This window comes from Trichechus manatus, unplaced genomic scaffold (assembly GCF_000243295.1).
Source record: "Trichechus manatus latirostris isolate Lorelei unplaced genomic scaffold, TriManLat1.0 scaffold00009, whole genome shotgun sequence".
Lineage (NCBI taxonomy): Eukaryota > Metazoa > Chordata > Mammalia > Sirenia > Trichechidae > Trichechus > Trichechus manatus.
Window position 1 is genome coordinate 18335676 of NW_004443945.1, and position 18187 is coordinate 18353862.

At 43.7% G+C, this 18187-nt stretch overlaps 1 protein-coding gene across 4 annotated transcripts in view; it reads right to left on the minus strand.

Annotated features, from left to right (window-relative positions):
- Nucleotides 1-1281: 1281 nt before the first annotated feature.
- The window catches only part of VPS13B (vacuolar protein sorting 13 homolog B), an 866934-nt gene continuing 850028 nt past the window's right edge, over nt 1282-18187 (minus strand). For 2 of the 4 annotated variants that reach the window (XM_023726045.1, XM_023726044.1), the window contains exons 58-62: nt 16964-17134; nt 9198-9374; nt 6770-6872; nt 5879-6128; nt 1282-2169 (exon numbers count right to left, since the gene is read on the minus strand). In XM_023726045.1, the coding sequence (XP_023581813.1) occupies nt 1921-2169; nt 5879-6128; nt 6770-6872; nt 9198-9374; nt 16964-17134 (950 nt within the window). In that variant the 3' untranslated portion in view covers nt 1282-1920. The remainder of the gene's footprint in view (nt 2170-5878; nt 6129-6769; nt 6873-9197; nt 9375-16963; nt 17135-18187) is intronic. The other 2 variants (XM_004370737.2, XM_004370738.2) reach the window with 1 other exon arrangement.

The following is an 18187-nucleotide window of genomic DNA, read 5'->3' on the forward strand; positions in this document are numbered from 1 at the left end:
TAACTCTTTACTCAATTAATTACCATTACTGATAACTCAGGGCATTTAAAAGCATTAGAACTGGTTAGGGATTTTAACTGTGTGTATGTACCTTTATGAAGAGAACTTGATTTCAGAGATTTAAAAATTTCATTGTTACAGTACATCTTTGAGCGTCCTGGCATTTTGTCCTTTTCACTCAGGTACTACTAGGTGTGATTACTTGGTTCTGAGCCATGGATTTAAGAGGTCTACCTGACGACTATACTGTGGGCCCTGAGCCTTGTGTAAGACGAAGGGACACAGATGACCTTTCCAGTAAAATCTGTCCTTGGTCTTCATTGCCATTCTTTGGTAGCCCTGCTAACACTAGGCAGATGAAGTAGATAATTGAAATTTAAGACTTGGTGTTGCTTTGCTGAAGAGCTAACAGTGTATGTATGAAATTCGGGATATGTATCTAATCCAGAAAAGCAGTCCTTTTAGCTACTTACCTGGAATTGAGTTTGCTAATGGCTAGCAGAGTATAGTATAACTTTTCTCTGAGGAAGTCTTAGGACCTTTTTCACCTTCATTATGTTTTTGTTGTGATCAAAGTGATAAACTAGAGAGAGAGAGAGCTTTAAAGGTTGCTTGATTTTAGCCAAAGCTAGTTTAATCACTAATTGTCACTTCACCAAGATACCAAAAACTGTATTTTTTACATTATCTGCAGAATTCTTGAGTCTTAGTGATGTGAATGAACTGTACTAAACCCAGGTATTAGTGAACAATTGCGTGGTAAAAAAGTTCCTGGTAAGAATAGACATTTATGTGCAGTCAGTAATTCAGGGATAATCTTTTATTTTAAATTATTTTATATAACAATTCTTAGAAGCAGGTTGCAAAATTACCATAAAAGATACAAGAATACATATTTACATTAAAAAGTTAGTACTCTTGAGATTGACAAAACTGTCACTTTCCTAAGTGACTATTACACAACAAATGAATGAACCACTTTTCATATTCAGCCCAAACTGTCCATAACATTCTTGCTTTCCAGAAACAACTGACTTCTTAAGCCCAGCAACATGTGAGACTTAAGTTAGACTAGTGGAGTGGGCATGTTAAGTAACATTTTCTTGTCACCTACAATTGAGAGAGGCTAACTAACTTGCAGGCCCAAGTTTGGATGTAATTAGACTATAGTTATTGAATATTTAAGATGTCTGGTAACCTAGTGTCTTGAACAAAGCCATGTGGATGGACTGTTGTCACTGTGAACCCTAGGGTTCCTAACTCCCTCAAGTGCATAATGGCTAACCCCCCCCCCCCCACAGGGACTTCTGGGAGTGTGTGTTATTATTTATGGAGCTGAAGAAACTCATCTGAGCACTCTGGTGCTCTTTTCATTGGTAGTTAAAAAGATTCACTCTAAGCTTGCCTTGCCTAGTAAAACACAGTATTTTTTCTAGACTGCACATGGACAGTCATCAGTGTTTTTGTTTTGTAAACTTTGGAAAATGCAGACTTTAGAGGGTACGTAATAACTTTCACTAAATGAATAGCATCAGCAGTTAAGTAACAAATTTAACAAGTAAAACAATAGTGTCCTAAGCAGTTAAGAATCCAACACCTTTGCAGGCAGGGGTACTGGGCAGAGAGATGGTTTCTCTGCCCCAAAACAGATGCAACTGGGAATGACCTTTGAATTTTAGCTCTTCCATTCTAAGCCCTGACCAATTTTGCAATAGAGCAGAGTTAATGTCCTGATAATTTATAGTGAAAATTTTAGTCAACAGCATTATAGCGCAAAAAGGAATGCATTTTGTGTATATGACATCATTGTCCCCAAATGTAAAAGGAATGACATTTTTTCACTCCATTTTGAAGTATTTCTTTTTAGGGTAAAGGTAAGAATCTGAATTAATTTTAGAAGAGGAACACCTCAGAGGGGACTCAAGGGAACCCTTTCCTCAGGGCTTTATTTTTTACCATAGTAAATTTACTAATGAAGACCTGAGCAAAGTATGGATCAACTAAATAGTGGTATGTTTTAAGAGTGGAGGGGAGAGGCTCCACAGGTACCACAGGGCATGGTGTTTGTGCGGAAGAGCAGCTAGGGGCCAGGTGACAAGACGTCTTTGTGATGTAGTCCACAAGTCTGTTGTACTGTTGCTCTGACAGTCTCTCTCGGACTCCATCCACCTGGGATTCAAAAATAAAGATTTCATTATTATTTCTTTTCTTTTGCCTTGACGCATTTGTATATTATTGCCTTTTGGACAGTACTTCCCTTCTCCCCCTGAGATGTGGCAATGATAACACTGCAATTTTAACAGTTGAACAAAAGCTCTGCATAAGGCTATAGGACAATTTCCTTTGAATAAGTAAGTACTTGGTGTTACATAAAAAGTCCCATGGTTGAAGTTGACAATTTACCATTTTTCTCATTAACTATTAAAATATCTGTCATTGTTCTTTGCCAGCTAACGCAGGAACATAGGAGAAAAATGTCTTTCCTCTCTGCTTATGTCTAATTATTAAACTTAACACCATGAAATCAAAGCTCTGTTAGCCTGTCTTCCCTGAACCTCTTCAGTTAGAACATCTTGAGTCTGACCAAAAAAGTGGAGAAGAGCAACTCTTTCAAACCAGTGGCTTTGGACAGAGCCTTAAAAAATAAATACATCTTGAACTGTAACATTTTCTGTTTTTATAACTACTAGAATTTAAAGCCAGAGAAAATAGAAAAACTGGGCAGAGCAAGGGGAAATTTTTGTGTCCAGGGAGGATGCAAAGTACGTTTATGGTTCATAAAAGACTGGCTCATCTTCAGTGGAACTCGAATAGGAGAAATGAGATAGTTCTGAAGCAAGAGTTTCTGAGAAAGCACCCTTCAAAAGGCAGCTGGAGCTAAATTCTTTCCACCCTGATATTCTGTACCTATCTATCATCTAGTGTACATCAGGTGGAGTGGGACATTTCCAGTGTCAGCCGCTGATCTGTGAGAATCTGGGGTAGCCACTGGTTTTTCAGTGTTTTTTTACCTACTGAGTGTTAGCAAGACCACTCTGAAGAATTATAAGCATTTTAATGAGGGCTTTTTAAAGTAGTAGTAATGTAAAGAATTTCTGTGTCTGTCTAAGGCATAGAAACAATGCAACCAAAAGTGGCTAAGCCTGCAGAAAACCAATGAGATGGTAAGAAAGACATGGTAAAGGGGACTGCCATAGAAATAAGCAGGGCAGCCATTAGAGTTCAGATCTCGTGTTTTAAGCTTGGGAAAGAAAAGCATCCAAAGAGTCACTGACAGCTGTGCACCACCAGCAAAAACCCAGAGCTCTGATGATATCATTTGATGGGGTCAGGATTCAGTTGGAAAGCTTTGAATACACAAAAAGTCTTAATTGTTCCTCCTGAACAGCAGCACAGGAAAACCTGTGTTGTGAAAGGAACCTGGCCAAGGAATAAACTGACCTTCCTGACTCATTCTGAACCTTTCATAAGGGATTTCAATAATGTGCCAGGCATGTTAAGTAACTATTACCCTAAAAATGGCTGCATTTGACCAAGAAAAGCAAATGCTGATTAAAGGGAAACAAAACAAAACAAAACAAAACTGAATCTTGCAATATTTGAATATACTGAATGATGTCATCTACAAATTAATTCCTTCCAAAATTCAAAGAAGCTATGTTTCCTAGCATCAAAGGCAAAAGCAATAACCAGAAAAGTCATTTTATATAAAGATCTTAAAATACTGCTCTTAGTTTTCACTGGACGACAGCAGGTAGGCTTCTTAACCAAGACTTCTCTCTGGATTGCACCAACACAAGTACTGCAACTGAGGAAAAGCCACTGAGAAGTGCCGCTTGTGAAACACGCCCTTCCCCCAACTCCTATTTTTAAAATACACTGATTACATCACTCTTAAGGGTTTACTGTCTCAAGCAGGAAAAAAATGAGCCTTTTGTTCTGCAGCTTGAGTTTTCTTCTGGGTGGGTGGAGATGTTGGAGGCTGTGACACACTGGATAGCCACTCTGTTCTGTCCAGTGCTGTGTGGAAGCTCAGTGCTTGTCTTAGCACACTGCCTTGCAGTATTCCTGCTCTCAGTCATCTTTTATCCGCTGCTTAATCCCAACGCAGTTTTATCCCTAGGCACCGTGGAAACCAGTGTCAAGCATGGTGTCCAGAGCTTCAGTGCTTCTGACTCTTAAGTCATAGTGAGTCCACAGTTTCAGTCTTGGCGACTTCTAGGGGTGATGACTCCAGCTATCATCTGAGTAACCCCTAGAGAAACTGGGGTCTGTTCTCCAGCTGTGATAATTCCCCATAGCACCCTCAAACAAGCAAAAGAGAGAAGGATCATGATTGTAGACAGGAGAGACAGTTTAACAGCAAAAGATGAATCTCTAGTCCCAATAGTTTTAAGATCTGAAACACTTCCCAAACAGCTAAGGAATAATGATGGTCACAGATATTCCTTAGAGCTTTGGAGGTTTCTCGTTAAGGACTCAGGACTTGAAGATAATGATACTATCCCCTGCCAAATCCTGTAGCCAGAGCACGGCTGCTTTATTGTCAACTGGATCAGAAGATTTTGGCAGATCTAATAAAGTCGGCCTGGACATCTGACCTCTGTTTATTCCCAGAAAGTCATCAACTCGGAGCAGCAATGTAGTCCTGATGCCAAGCCTCGGCTTAAAGCCTGACTGATTATGATCCAAGAAACTAGAGAAATCTCAGAGTTGTTGTGGTTGGCTACCTTCCATCTTCTCAGATAATTTTACCCAAACACTGGTGTGAGGGAGACAGAGGCTCCCACACCAGGAAGAAAATAAAGGAGTTAGGCAGAACTTGATAGAAGCAAGTTTGCTGTCCTTTGCTGGGGTCATTCAATCCTCACTTAGGACCAGCAGGCTCCAGCTTGCCATTGATACCCCCTCCCCTATGTGTTGTGTAGAAAAAGATGTCTGTTTCGTAGGTCAATTCTTGGGGCCCTATGGATCAGGCAATCAGCTGGGAGGTTGGGGCAGAGAGCAACTTCCCAGTGGGTAAACCTGCTCACGCCAGGCTGGACTGCAGGAAATCGGGGCCCCTCTGGTCACTGCTTATATCTGAGCATCTTAATATGCGCCACCTGAACACCCATTTTACATCAGCTTATGTTTGGCCAGGAACTAGCAGCCAGCACATCTTGAGCTGTGGGGCCAGGGGACTGCCCCAGGAGCCTAAGCAGCATCCCCAGGACGTACCCTGTGGTAACTTTTCCCACAGGAAATGGAGCACTGAGCCACACAGAATACAGTGTAGTGGATGAGAGAGATACCTAGTCACAAGATTTTGACCCCTGAAGTCCGAGGGTTGGAAGTTGGGATTGAGGGAGGGAGTTAAACCCCTGTGGTTTGTGAGCTTGTAAATGTCTGGCCTGCTGCCCATGCCTTGTTTCACTTCATCATACCCCTCATTCTTCAGCAGCCCTCTGCTGTAACCACAGACCTGTTGCAGCCACTCCCAGCCTGTTTCAACAGGGGACCTGCTTTATAGAGTTCAGACATTGGAGACCTGCTTTGGGGAGTAATTGCCTGGAATTGCTGCCCCAGTCGATCCTGGACCTCCCTGTCCAATCTCATTTTAGAACACCATCATCCTGTCCACCCCAGTAGCCCAGCACAATCAGATCACATGGTGGCTAAGCCTCAGGCTGTGAAGTCCACCTGGCCTACTGCTGGGCTCTCCTGTGAAAGGTTCAGATGCACACTGGGTGGGGGCTTCCCAACACCCTTTGCAGTGGTCTCTTGCCTTGCAGCTCTCCTGGTCTCTGCGGGCTCATAAATGCCCTGGGTAACAATGATCAGCCCATGGCTTGATCTCACTGGCAGCTAGCCCTGGCCACTCTTTTCTGAAATGTACCTCCACATCACAGGCCACTCTTGGCTGCTTGAGCTGCACGACGAGCAGGTTCTTCTGCTTGCTGTCTTGTGTACAGTCGATCTCTGTGATGGGGAAGGCCTGCTGCTGTGTATCCTCGCTGACGCTCACCACGAAGAGCACTTCTGACGTCAGCAGCAGGCACCCTTCGTGTTCCTGGCCTGAGCCCCTCACCAGAACCACATCCAGAGCCATGTGGACTTCTGGTCTGCCCAGAGACTGGAGCATTTTCCTGTTTCAAAGGAGAAAAGTGGTAAATGAGGCCAGCTTAGAAAGGATGGGTCACTTAACAATACTTACTGTTTGTCCTAAAGACTGGGGCAACCCCACACACAGTTCCCAAGGGCAAAGGGCCCTCATCAATCTGATTATTAATTCTAACTTGAAATATAGTTTTCCCTTTAATTCTCAAGACAGATTCTGGTCAACACAACCTGCTGCTCCTAGGGACAGAGATTTTCCTCTGCTCAGGTTAGCCCCCTTCTCATTAGAAATGTCACCCCTAATTAGAACACTGCTGCTGGAACCGGCAACATTTATGTTCTGTTACACATAAGGTTGCTGTGAGTCAGAGCCACCTTGACGACAACAACAAATAGAACAGTGGTTCTGTAGAGAATCTCAGGCGTGCTCATAGGCTAGGTTCTCTCCAGTGTGCACCTGATGGTAAAGATGGGGCAGAGTTCTCCAGCAGCCCCAGATCTGGGAACAGCAGCCTCTTCGGCTCTCTGATGCCCTTGTGCTGCCTGAGATGCCAAAAACGGCTGTTCCTCCTAGGCTCCCCTGGAAGCATGGCCCATTAGCTTGAGAGCAAGCCAGGACCTATTAATACACAATGTGGATGTAAAATTGAGCAAGTGTCTAAATTTTTACCAGACGTATTTGACATGGCTATTTGGGGCCTCATCAGCATGTAGATCGCTTGGCTGATAGCGCTGTTTGGGAAGCTGAGAAAGTCCAGCTCCGTGTAAAATACCTGTGGTAACAGAAGTAAGGGAGTTTTACTAGTTGTTTTCTGGAAAACAGTTTCATGCTACAGTGATGTCATCTGCTTAGAACCATCCATAAAATGTTACAGATCCAAAATGATGTCACATCTTTGGAAGCAAGTGTGTAGATAATCATTAAACATTACAATGCTCTTAACCCCAGTGATCTTACATTTAGCTACAAACTAAAATATGAATATTGCTATAGTCCAAGAATAGACTAGCGGTTAGAGGAAGCGGAATGTTCCTGAGAGTAATTAGTCCAGAGCAGTACTTTACACATCATTTATAATTTATCTGTAAAAAAAGTCAAAATTGTTAAACTTCCCTGTTTCATACTAAAATACTTCCCCATCTCTGCTATGACTAGTCAAACAATAATAAAAACACAACCCACACATAGGTACACACAAAGGCACACAGTTTGCCTAGATACAGTATTTACAAGTTAAGTGACTTAATCCAGCTGTTAAACACGAATCCATATATATTTATGAGCACTCTTGGGGCCTCTGGTTTATTACATGCTTTCCCTGGTGCCAGTATCAAATGAGGGCACCCAGCAGCAGCCACACAGGCCTCAAAGAGACTCTCCAGAACCAAAGATGGTACAATGCATGTGCTTTCTGAGGGCTTGTAAATGTTTATAAATGAGGCACAGTCATTAGACTAAAAGTTAGTGGTTTGTAAAATCTTCAGTGCGGTAATAAAAAAGTTTTACAAGAATGATGGAAACCAAAAAGGCTGTGTGAGGCTCTAAGATGCTCTTACATAAGGGAGAGTCCTCAGCCCTGGGAAACATGGGGAAGGAAAATGGCACTTTCAAAACAAAAAGAATTTGTGAACTATGAGTTTACCTCACTGGAGTCTGTATCAAAAGGAACACTTTTTACTAATGTGTAAGTATTTGATAAACGAAGAGTTTAGCTTTTCCCACTTACATGTTGCAGCAGTTTTTATTCTCAGTTTCCCTGTGAGTGAAAATGTCACTCATAGGAGAGAGGCAGAAATAAAGAGGGAGGTGGGGAGCAGAAGAGCAAAGAGGAACACGTGTGCATGTCTGTGTGGTCTCCTAAAGGATCCTTTCTGGATGGTTGCCTGAAGTGAGCATTCGTCTCCGGCTCCCTCCCTCTCAGACACCATTTTCATGCCCTGATCTGGCTGCCTCTTGTCAGAGCTGCCGAGGGGCAGGATGCTGCAGGGAGATCATCCTGCAGACTTTACAGCCAGCTGCAGATGGCACAGTGCTCATGGGCCTGACAACTGGAGAACCCTCCTGTAGGTTGTGATAGTAGCTAGACTGCCTGCTTCACGACTAAGGCAGTGCAGCCAATTTTAGGCAAAATGGTCTAACAATTACAGTCACATGCTTGTTAAAAGTTACTTTAATGTGCTCTGCCAAGAATGCAGAAAAGCATGGGAGGAGATGCTTTCTCTCACACACCCCATTACTCAGGTGTGCGCTACACACATAGGACAGTCCCCTGGGCAGGCCCCAAGTGTAAGTACTACCACAGCCCAAGTTCTCCATGGCTGTCTGCTTGGTCAAAGGGTTTTAGTTGCAGGTCATGTGCCACCGCTTCCATTGGCCAGAAGACTTGGTGTGGCCACAAGGAGCAGGATGGAGTCTGCAGGTGAGAAAAGCAGCTGTACTGGGCTGAATGGTGTTCCTCCCCAAATTCATGTTCACATGGAACCTCAGGAATGTGACTTTATTTGGAAATAGGGTTTTTGTAGATGTAATTAGTTAAGATGAGGTCAGATGGATTAGGGTAGGACCTAAATCCAATGACTGGTGTCCTTATAAGAAGGCTACGTGATGACAGATGCAGAGACTGGAGTGATGCAGGAACACCAAGAACTGTGAGCGTGTGTGTGTGTGTGCACGCACATATATATACACCCACGCTATAAAGGGATCTTCCTGCCTTATAACTTACCTTGCCTTTCAATTTCTCATTGGAAAAACAGTCCCTTTCTCTGCTGCAAAATATTCTCCATACTACAATCAACCTATAACTGATTACTTTTCATCAAAGTCTATTTTATTAAATGTACTATAAAAAGATTCTGTAACATACATATACTGAAATTACTAATTGATTTCCAGGTTCTACAATTATTTTATTATAATTCTATTCTTTGTGTAAAGAAGTATAAGAAGGTGAGAAAGACAGCCAGTGTTTATCTTATTTTTCGCTCCTCTACCACGTGAAGGGCTAGTTTATCTTAGGGAACCCTTGGGTGTAACAATACAAGACAAAGTAGTCAGCTGTGTCTGAGTTGCCCTGACCCATTTCCCACCAGCTTACCATAGCCAGTCTGCGACACGAGCTCAGCAGCTCCTCCAATGGGCTTTGTGAACACCCCCATGATTCCTTTCCCCACACCCGAGATAACACCCTTGGCCTTGTGTCCTGCTGAAGCCTGAGTCTCTGATGTTTTCTGGAAGTTCTGCATTGGCTGATCGACTATACCAGCAATTGCTCCTGAAACAACAAAAGCCCCCATTAAGGATTTAAAATCCTCATTAAATGAAAACCTTCAATCTGGAACACAGTTTTATTTGGCCTGAAAATGAAACCCCACCTCATGATATAAAATTCTTTAATTTATCGATTATCTAAGCACATTGAGGGCTCTGTTTAGACATTTATTATTGTCATCAAAACAATGCTCAGACTGGGTTTGGCCACCACAATCAGGCTCTGAAGTTTAGTTCAGAATTTAACATATAAGACTCTTCTGAAGTGTTAACCACATGCCCTCCTCCACAAGTCAGGCAACACAGTTTAGGGAGGAAGCTCACAATTCCTTAGGAAAGGGGCTGCTCAGACTCCTAATCAACTTCACAGAATCCGCAGGAAGACAAAAACTGGAAGGGGCCAACCCCTTACTGTGTTCCCACTTTTTAATAAGATAATTAGTGGTATGGTAATTATTATAGGTAACATTTTGAGTGTTTACTGTGTGCCAGGGACTATATTAAGAGCTTCATCTATATGAGATCATTTAATACTCATGATAATCCTAGGAGCTATACACTGTTTTTATCATCTTTTCTAAATAAGGACACGGAGGCACAAAGAGGTTAAGGAGTTTCTCCCAAGGTCACACAGTGGTAAGTGGAAGAGCAAGGATTTGGATCTAAGGAGTCTGAGTCATAGCCTATGCTCTTAACCACCAAGCCAGTCACTTATCCTGTTTATAAGACTGCAGAAAAGATCTGCCAGTCTTTGAAAAACTTCCCTCTCTCGCTTCAACTGAGGTTTGGCCACTTACTCTTCACTTTAGAACAGCTCCAAAAACCCTGCTCTCACAGGTTTACCGTGAGGCAGTATATGAAACCATAGACTGAACGTGAAGGTCATTACAAGTGATCCTCTGACCTGAGGAGTCAATGATGAGATCTAGTAAAGGATGGAATGAGGGTCCTCCAAGCCCATACCCATTGTGGTTGAGTAGATTCTGACTCAAAGTGACCCGATAGGAAGGACAGAGTAGAACTGCCTTATAGGTTTCCAAGGCCATAAATCTTCATGGAAGCAGGCTGCCACATCTTTCTCCTGAGGAGCGGCTGGTGGGTTCTAACAGCTGAACTTTTTTTTTTAAATTGTTGTACTTTAAGTGAAATTTTATAATTCAAGTTAGTCTCTCATGCAAAAATTTACACATACTTTGTTATGTGACCCTAATTCCTCTCCCTATACCGTGACAGCACACTCCTCCTTTCCACCCCTGATTTCCTGTGTCTATTCCAGCTCCTGACTCTGCCTTCTCATCTCACCTCTGGACAGGAGCTGCCCATTTAGTCTCTACTTGAGCTAAGAAGCACACTCTTCACAAGTATTATTTTATGTCCCATAGTCCAGTCTAATCTTGGTCTGAAGAGTTGGCCTCAGGAATGGTTTTAGTTCTGGTTGACAGTTTAGGGGCCATGCTTTCTAGGGATCCTCCAGTCTCAGACCATTAAGTCTCTTCTTTTTACTAGAATTTGAATTCTGCACCCCACTTTTCTCATGCTCTATCAGGGACTCTCTGTTGTGTTCCCTGTCAGGGCAGTCATTGGCAGTAGCTGGGCACCATCTAGTTCTTCTGGTCTCAGGCTGATGGAGTCTCTGGTTTATGTGGCCCTTTCCCTCTCTAGGGCTAATACTTTCCTTGTGACTTTGGTGTTCTTCATTTTCCTTTACTCCAGGTGAGTTGGGAACAATTGATGCATCTTAGATGGCCGCTCACTAGCTTTTAAGACCCCAGACACCACTCACCAAAGCAGGATGCAGAACATTTTCTTAATAAACTTTGATATGCCAATTGACCTAGATGTCCCGGAAGCATGGTCCCCAGACCCCCGCCCCTGCTACTCTGTCCCTCGAAGTGTTTGGTTGTATTCAGGAAACTTCTTAACACACAGCTGACCTTTTGGTTAGTAGGTAAGTGCTTAACCACCGCGCCACCAGGGCTCCCCCTTCTAATGCAGTAAGAGGGAAAATTTCATTACAATTCTTGATGGAATTCTGGTTTAAACCAAACTTGCTAGGATTAATGAAAATGCATAGTCCCCCTAGTAGAAATTTTAGTATATGTCAAACCCCATTACTCTAAATGCCACTAATTCAAAATCTCTTGGGTAAACTGAAATTTCCAGGTCTTAGTTAATGACCTGCTAATTTCAAGCAATATTCCATTGAACAAAATCCCAGTAAAACAAAAGGCCAGTTCCTTCAGGCCAGTTGTAAAGGGAATGCTCTCCTCTGCAGATTCCATTCCTCTAGGTTTTGACAGTCATGTAAGTTTACTCATGGGCCGATTAATAATGACCTGAGGTGACAGGTCTGTTTCCCAGCCTGAACCAGTTTGTTCCATATCTTCTAAGGAAATGAGATGGCTATCAAGGGCTGAGGGATCAACATCTCGGCTCCTGACACCCAGTTCTGGCAACTCAGGGTGGGAACCCGCCTCACTTGGTCAGGGTCTGAGGAATCGGATGCTCTGGTCTCCAGCTATGAGATCAGGGGTCAGAGCAGCTGGGGAGTATCAACGAAACCCACCACGGGGGGTAGGGGGGAGGCACCATCAGTGTATGGTAGGCAGGAACCAGATTCTTCAAATCTTTTCATAGCAGATAGTTCAAAATGAGCAGTATCAAATCATAGTTTTTGTGATTTCATTATCTGATTTCTTTCAAGGAAGAAATGCTTCAGAGTGAGAAAACAGCTGGAGTAAATAATTACAAATTTAGCAATAAATTAATTACTTGTATTTATGATTCAAATGTCTTTGCTCAAATGCAACTTTCCATAACACTACTGAAAATGAGTTCCAAAACTAAAAACCAAACTCACTGCCATCAAGTCGATTCCAACTCACAGCGTCCCTGTAGGACAGAGTAGAACTGCCGCATAGGGTCTCCAAGGCCGTAAATCTTTATGGAAGCAGACTGCCACATCTTTCTCCTGCGGAGCAGCTGGTGAGTTCGAACGCTGACCTTTTGGTTAGCAGCTGAGAGCTTAACCACTGTGCCACCAAGACTCCTTAAAAATGAGTTTGGGGTGGGGGTTACTTCATTTGGAATCTCCCATTTCTCCTTAATGTGCCAGGCTTAACCTGTAGAAGGAACATGGCCTTGACTAGATTACCTGAAAAGAGCTCGAATGTCTGTCTGCTTAAATGCAAACAGGTATCCACAGTAAGAGTCCCTTTTGATCTTCTGCTCTCTCCAGCCACTGGACACAGTGAAGGCTCTAGTTACTGTGGCTTTGACAGGTAAACTGTTTGGGCAGTGAGAAAGGTGGAAAGCCTGAACCTATGACAAGGTATTAGATTCTGTGAATTTGAGGAGCTGCCGGATCATATACCCTCAGCTCAGCACTGGGCCCTCAAGGGGGAAAGTGGCCTCATCACACACACCAACACCTCACTGCTCGCCAGGTGCAGCTCTCTCCCTCTTTGTGCTAACAATCTGGAGACCACAGAAGCCATGACAGACCAGCCGTGGCTTCATGGTCTCTTCAACCCTGCCCTGAGAGAGGCTGCTTCTCTTAGGACTTTACAAGGTTCTCTTATTGAATATAATCCAGCTAAATCCTGCAACTGGTAAATTATTTACTGTCATATTCGCAAACTCTGCTCTAAGGCTTTAAGTAGTGGAAACTGATCCCCAAACTTGTCTCTTGGCATCAGGCCCACAGGGTGGGCAGCCACATGGAGGCTGCTGTGATGTGATGAAACAAGGGCAAGGACGGAAGAGGGAGCCTCGGGATGGGTTTTCACTGGACTCTGGGAAACGTAGAAATGGGGGAGGTGTTTCCTTTTGTACCCTTTAATTGTAGGAGAAGGGGTTTTTCTGTGAAGCAAGGGAAATAAAAGGGCCCTCCTTCACCTTTCCTGTGACCTGCTCCCCAGCCTCAGGCAGCAAACACTTGGTCTTTGGTCTATGAAAGTCCTTGCTCATGTGTCTGTTTTGGTGCTGCACTTCCCATACTTTGTAAGCCTCTGCATAATGCTGTGGTTTTATTTTGGGCACTTCTTTGTCACAGTAGCAGAAGAACAGGCCTAAGCTGGGACACAGAGCTACAGCTCACTATTCCAGAGACAAAGGAGACCCACAGAGTGTATTAGGCATTCCAGCTCCAGGCTATTGTTTTGACTAGGGAAGAGTAGCAAACTGAGAAGGAAGCACTAAGGTCTGTCTCTGTTATTCCTAGATTTCCTAATAACTGTAAAAGAGTCTGCTCATGGCAGATGGTGGCAGCAGAGGGGCTGTACTATCTCCTGCTATGTACAACTCTCCAATCACTCTGAGGGAAATCTTCCTGATTCACCTGGTAGAGGCTGATGTTGCTGGGATTCTAAATGGCATACCTAGGAGTGGCTTGAAGATACAGAGAGGCATGGCTTCTGGAAAAGCTAGTAAAGCTTCATTTGGTTTTCATGAGAAGAAGGCATGTTTGGGAGTGAACGTGGAGCGTTAACTATGACACAGAACTGCATATCATCTCTTAGCTCTGGCTCCAGGGCATAGTGTGGGTGTTTGAGGAACAAATTTGGTAAATGCGGGCAAGGTTAGTGCCAATTCTGCAGGCTAAACAGAATTTTTCCAAAAGCCATTGCTTTTGGAAAACTTGTGAAGCCCATCCAGAAGCCTTGGCAGCATCTCTCTGCCAGCCGGCACTTTCCTTCACTGACCTGCGATGGCGTGGTTGGGCATGGCAAGTAAGGACTTCCTTTGATTTTCAAGTGCCTCATGACACTCCACAGTGTCCTCTGACAGTGAAGCGGAGACAAGAAGGCCCATCAAACCCATAAACATTTGGGGGAAATGTGTTTTTTCTACCTTGGAAATTAAAATCGTCCAGTCTCCCCACATCCTGTTTCCAGGCCTGGGGCCCTCTAGGGTGGGCGACATGATGGACAGGCCAAGGTTCTAGTCCTTGCTTCCTCATCTGCTGGAGGTCTGACCTAGGCAAGTGACCTACCCTCATCCATGCCCGCTGGTGTGAAGATCAAATGAAAATGGCAGATATGGAAGTGCTTTGCCAATGGTAAACTATTCTTTAACGTATTTTTATCATCTGAGCCCTTAATTTTTCTAGCTCATAAAGGAAGAAATTTAACAACTAGAATTTCTATGGGTTTCAAACTACTGTATGATAATAGCTCTAACATCAATTAGGCATTTAATTGCACACGGCAATTTTAAACACTATTTCTGGGGGTGGATTAAACGGTGACAAAGCTATAATTTTCAAGGTGAGGGTATTCAGATGGTCCTACTCTCCTCTTCTTCCTGCCACACATCAGGTAGTTCTAGGGCCAGATGTTTTGAGATAACCCAGAGATTATGTGGAATACAGATAGTCTCCTGAACTCCCAGTCATTATCGGCAAACACATGGATAAAATGAACATGTTCTCCTCCTTTAGAGAAAAGAAGGCTGGTTTGGACCAAGCTTGAGATGACCACTGTGAACTAAAATCTCTGAGAAGTCCAGATGTGGGAAAGCTGCTGAGAGTATGTCCTACATTAGGAATGGAGTTCCCTGGGCTCTGGGTCACAGCCCAGTATTTGCAGGTCCAATCAGTATACACAGGAGAGGGATTTATTTCACACCTAGAACTCACAGGTTTTCGTAAGTTACCAGAGATGTGAAAGACCCCAAGAGCCCACCGCAGTTTCCACGGGCCGACCGAATGACTCCCTTGCATGGGTGAGGATGCACAAGACACAATGACTACAGCAAAGATGAAAGCTTTATAGTTTTCCATCCTGGTCAATAGGAGTCATGACCAAAGGGCTACAATCGTAACGACAGATGTGTGGCTCCTCACGTAACTGATTTCTACCACCAGGCACAAGTCTATACAGTACAAACTGTGTAGTGGGTGTGGGCTGCTGTGGGTGGGAGAGAATATGACCTCCAGTCTAGATGGAGTCAGGGGTGGAGACAGCCATCACCATCCAGCCCAGCTCTTCCCTTTCTGTTCACCTGTAAGCTCCAAGAAGAGTTCGATGGAGGGAAGAAACTCTTCATGTCAGAGCAGAGGGCACTTAAACCTACAATTCTTACTTAACACACAAGGTCTCAAAAACCCAAAACGATGACCTTGAGGCCCCCAAAATAACCTCATTGTCACCTTCCTCTGGTTACAACAACTGAATCCATCGAACCAGAACTACACTAAAAATGTTCAAATGTCTTTCCTGGGACACTCTTTGAAGCCAGGTAACTCTTACAGTTCCTTTGCTACCATGATAGAACAATGGTGCTATTTACCAAACACTGCACACGACCATCCTTACTTCTAATACTGGTATTGTCAGCCCCATGTAACAAATGAGAAACTGAGGCCCAGAGAAGAACTTGTTCAAGGTCACAAAGAAAGGACTTGGGCAGTGGAACGTGGGCTGCCGGCTCCTAAGGACTGTGATACACCCAACACACACACTGCCCTCCTCAAAGCAGCCACTGTTGCCTTTGGGGTGACTGAGTCAAGCAAGGAGACTGCTCCTTCACCCAGGATTTTCACCCCAGGTCATTAGCTTCCCGTTTCCAGGCGTTATCAAATGACAGTGCCCCCCACCCCCTCTGAATGTTCTTACTTAAAGAATTTCCAGTAACTTAACCTGAACTTGTAACATTTTACTACTTCCTCCCAGAGCCTCAGCTGGGCTGCGGTTGCAAGTTGAGGAGCTGTGTAGAGAACTGAAGATTGGAGAGAGGACAAGTCCTTTCAAGCTCATCTTTTCTAACCTTTGCTCTAAGCTGCTTTTGGCCACTTTGATCTCTGCAAGCTGCACACTCCTTCAGATGCTCGCAGGCAGGTTGCCAAGCAATACAGTTTTAAATTCCTTTGCAAACAAATATACAAAAAATACCCTTGAAAATCTAGCTCTGTGAAATTTCAGCTCCGAAGAGTCCTTTTTATATATTTTCCCAAAGCAACTTATTTTCAAACATTCATAATATTTTGAAATATCCATAGCAATTTCCACCTCTAACTATACTATCTGGCCGCTTGACAAACAATAATTACTCTGAGTCAGGCTGATCCAGCACACTTAAAAAACATATAAAAGGAAAAGGCAGGCTTTTCACTGAAGTTTACATGACATTGGCACGTTGCTCAAGTGCTTCTCAAACAAAAGCAAGCATCTCAATATCTGTGGTAGTGAAGGAGCGAGGGCTTCAGAAGGGCTGCCTATTACTTTAAAAAGCTAACAGCTGTATGCCCGCTGTCCTCTTGTGGACACCACCACACTTATGGGCCTATTATGGAGTTATTCTTTCCTTTGGAGAACCACACTGAGGCCAGAGATATGTTCCTACCAGAGGCAAAGGAAGACAGAGCACGTGCGTTTCCGAAGTCACAGGGTGGGGCTGGGAAATGACAGGGTAAATGAGAGCCTTAGTAGTAGGCACCAGAGTGAGTGCCTTATCCTCTCTGAGCCTCAGCTTTGTCTGCTAAAAGGATGTAAACTTCACAACCATTCCCAGGGAGAAAGGGAAGTTGACCAGTCTGTCTGCAGAGCCCAAGTGCAGATGAACGTAAGCACCGTGTCCCCGGCAGCCCCTTACCTAGAAGGCTGATGCCCAGCCGGGACAGGCCTTGTCGGAGCCCCTCACCCAGGCTCTCAGGGAGCTGCCGCCGCCACTCCTCTTGCCGGTTGTAGTGCTCCTCATCCAGTGAGAGTCGGTCCATGTTCCGGGCCAGGCTCGTGGCCAGGTTGGTGATGGATGTGAGGGTACCTGAGGGCACAAGAGCACATGGGATGGCCTTCTGGTCACAAGGTGGATCCCAGAGGTGTGGCCCCTAGAGGGCTGTTGTTGGTGGGGAGAGCAGAAGGGGCAGCTGAGAGCACTGCTGTCCTTCCTGGACATGTCCGGGTGCTGAGCAATGGTTGTTCCCTCTTGGGCAATTTCAAGCAATCACCTTAAGAAAATGGGGTGCTGATGAACACTTGTGAAGGTGATGGCACTCTTCAAAGTGGTGAGGTAAGAAGCTCTGCTGACAGAAAAAGCCCAGAGTTTCAGATAAAATTATCATTCACTATCATTTAATTGTCACAGCTTGGACAAAACAGTTCTGAAGTCCTCACTGAGGCCCAGCTTTGAAGGTTGAAAACTTGCCTACTCTAATCATAGAGGTTACGTTGCTGAATTTTAGACAAATTGTAAAGAAATGTTTCCACTTTAGGAATAAAAAAATTTCCTTCCTTATTACTTCAGTCATAATAAAGGGAGACACTAAACCGTATCATTTGACATTCTGAGGAAATAATTATTGTGCCACAGAAAATACATGCAATTCTGATATTCAGGCTGTTAACTGAGAAAAACAAGGGCAATAAAGGGAGGAAATCACTTCAAAGGGATGATTCTGCTTGGTTTTCCTAAGAAAGGCTATTTCAGCATCTTGCGCAAAAAAGTTATAATTCCCTCTAGCAAGTCGACATGTATCTCAGTGAACAAATTAGAAAGGCATCCACAGACACGTCCTAAAGCTAACAAACTAGTTCCTCTGTTATTAGACATCTAATTTCAAGAAGAAAATGGCAGATGTCATTTTTGCAGCTGCATCTTTACCAGTGATCTGAAAAGAATTAAAAAAAAAACCATGCATGTGTGCACACACGGACACCAACAAACCAACACTTCGCTAAGAGGGGAGAACAAGTGTAAAAAACAGTGAGTCAGTAAGCTAAAATTATTGCTGAAGTTAAGGTCAATTTAGCAGGTGCTGGTTGTCTTATTTTTAAATAAAAACAACAGAACCACAAAGATTCAAGCATCAAGAGCGTG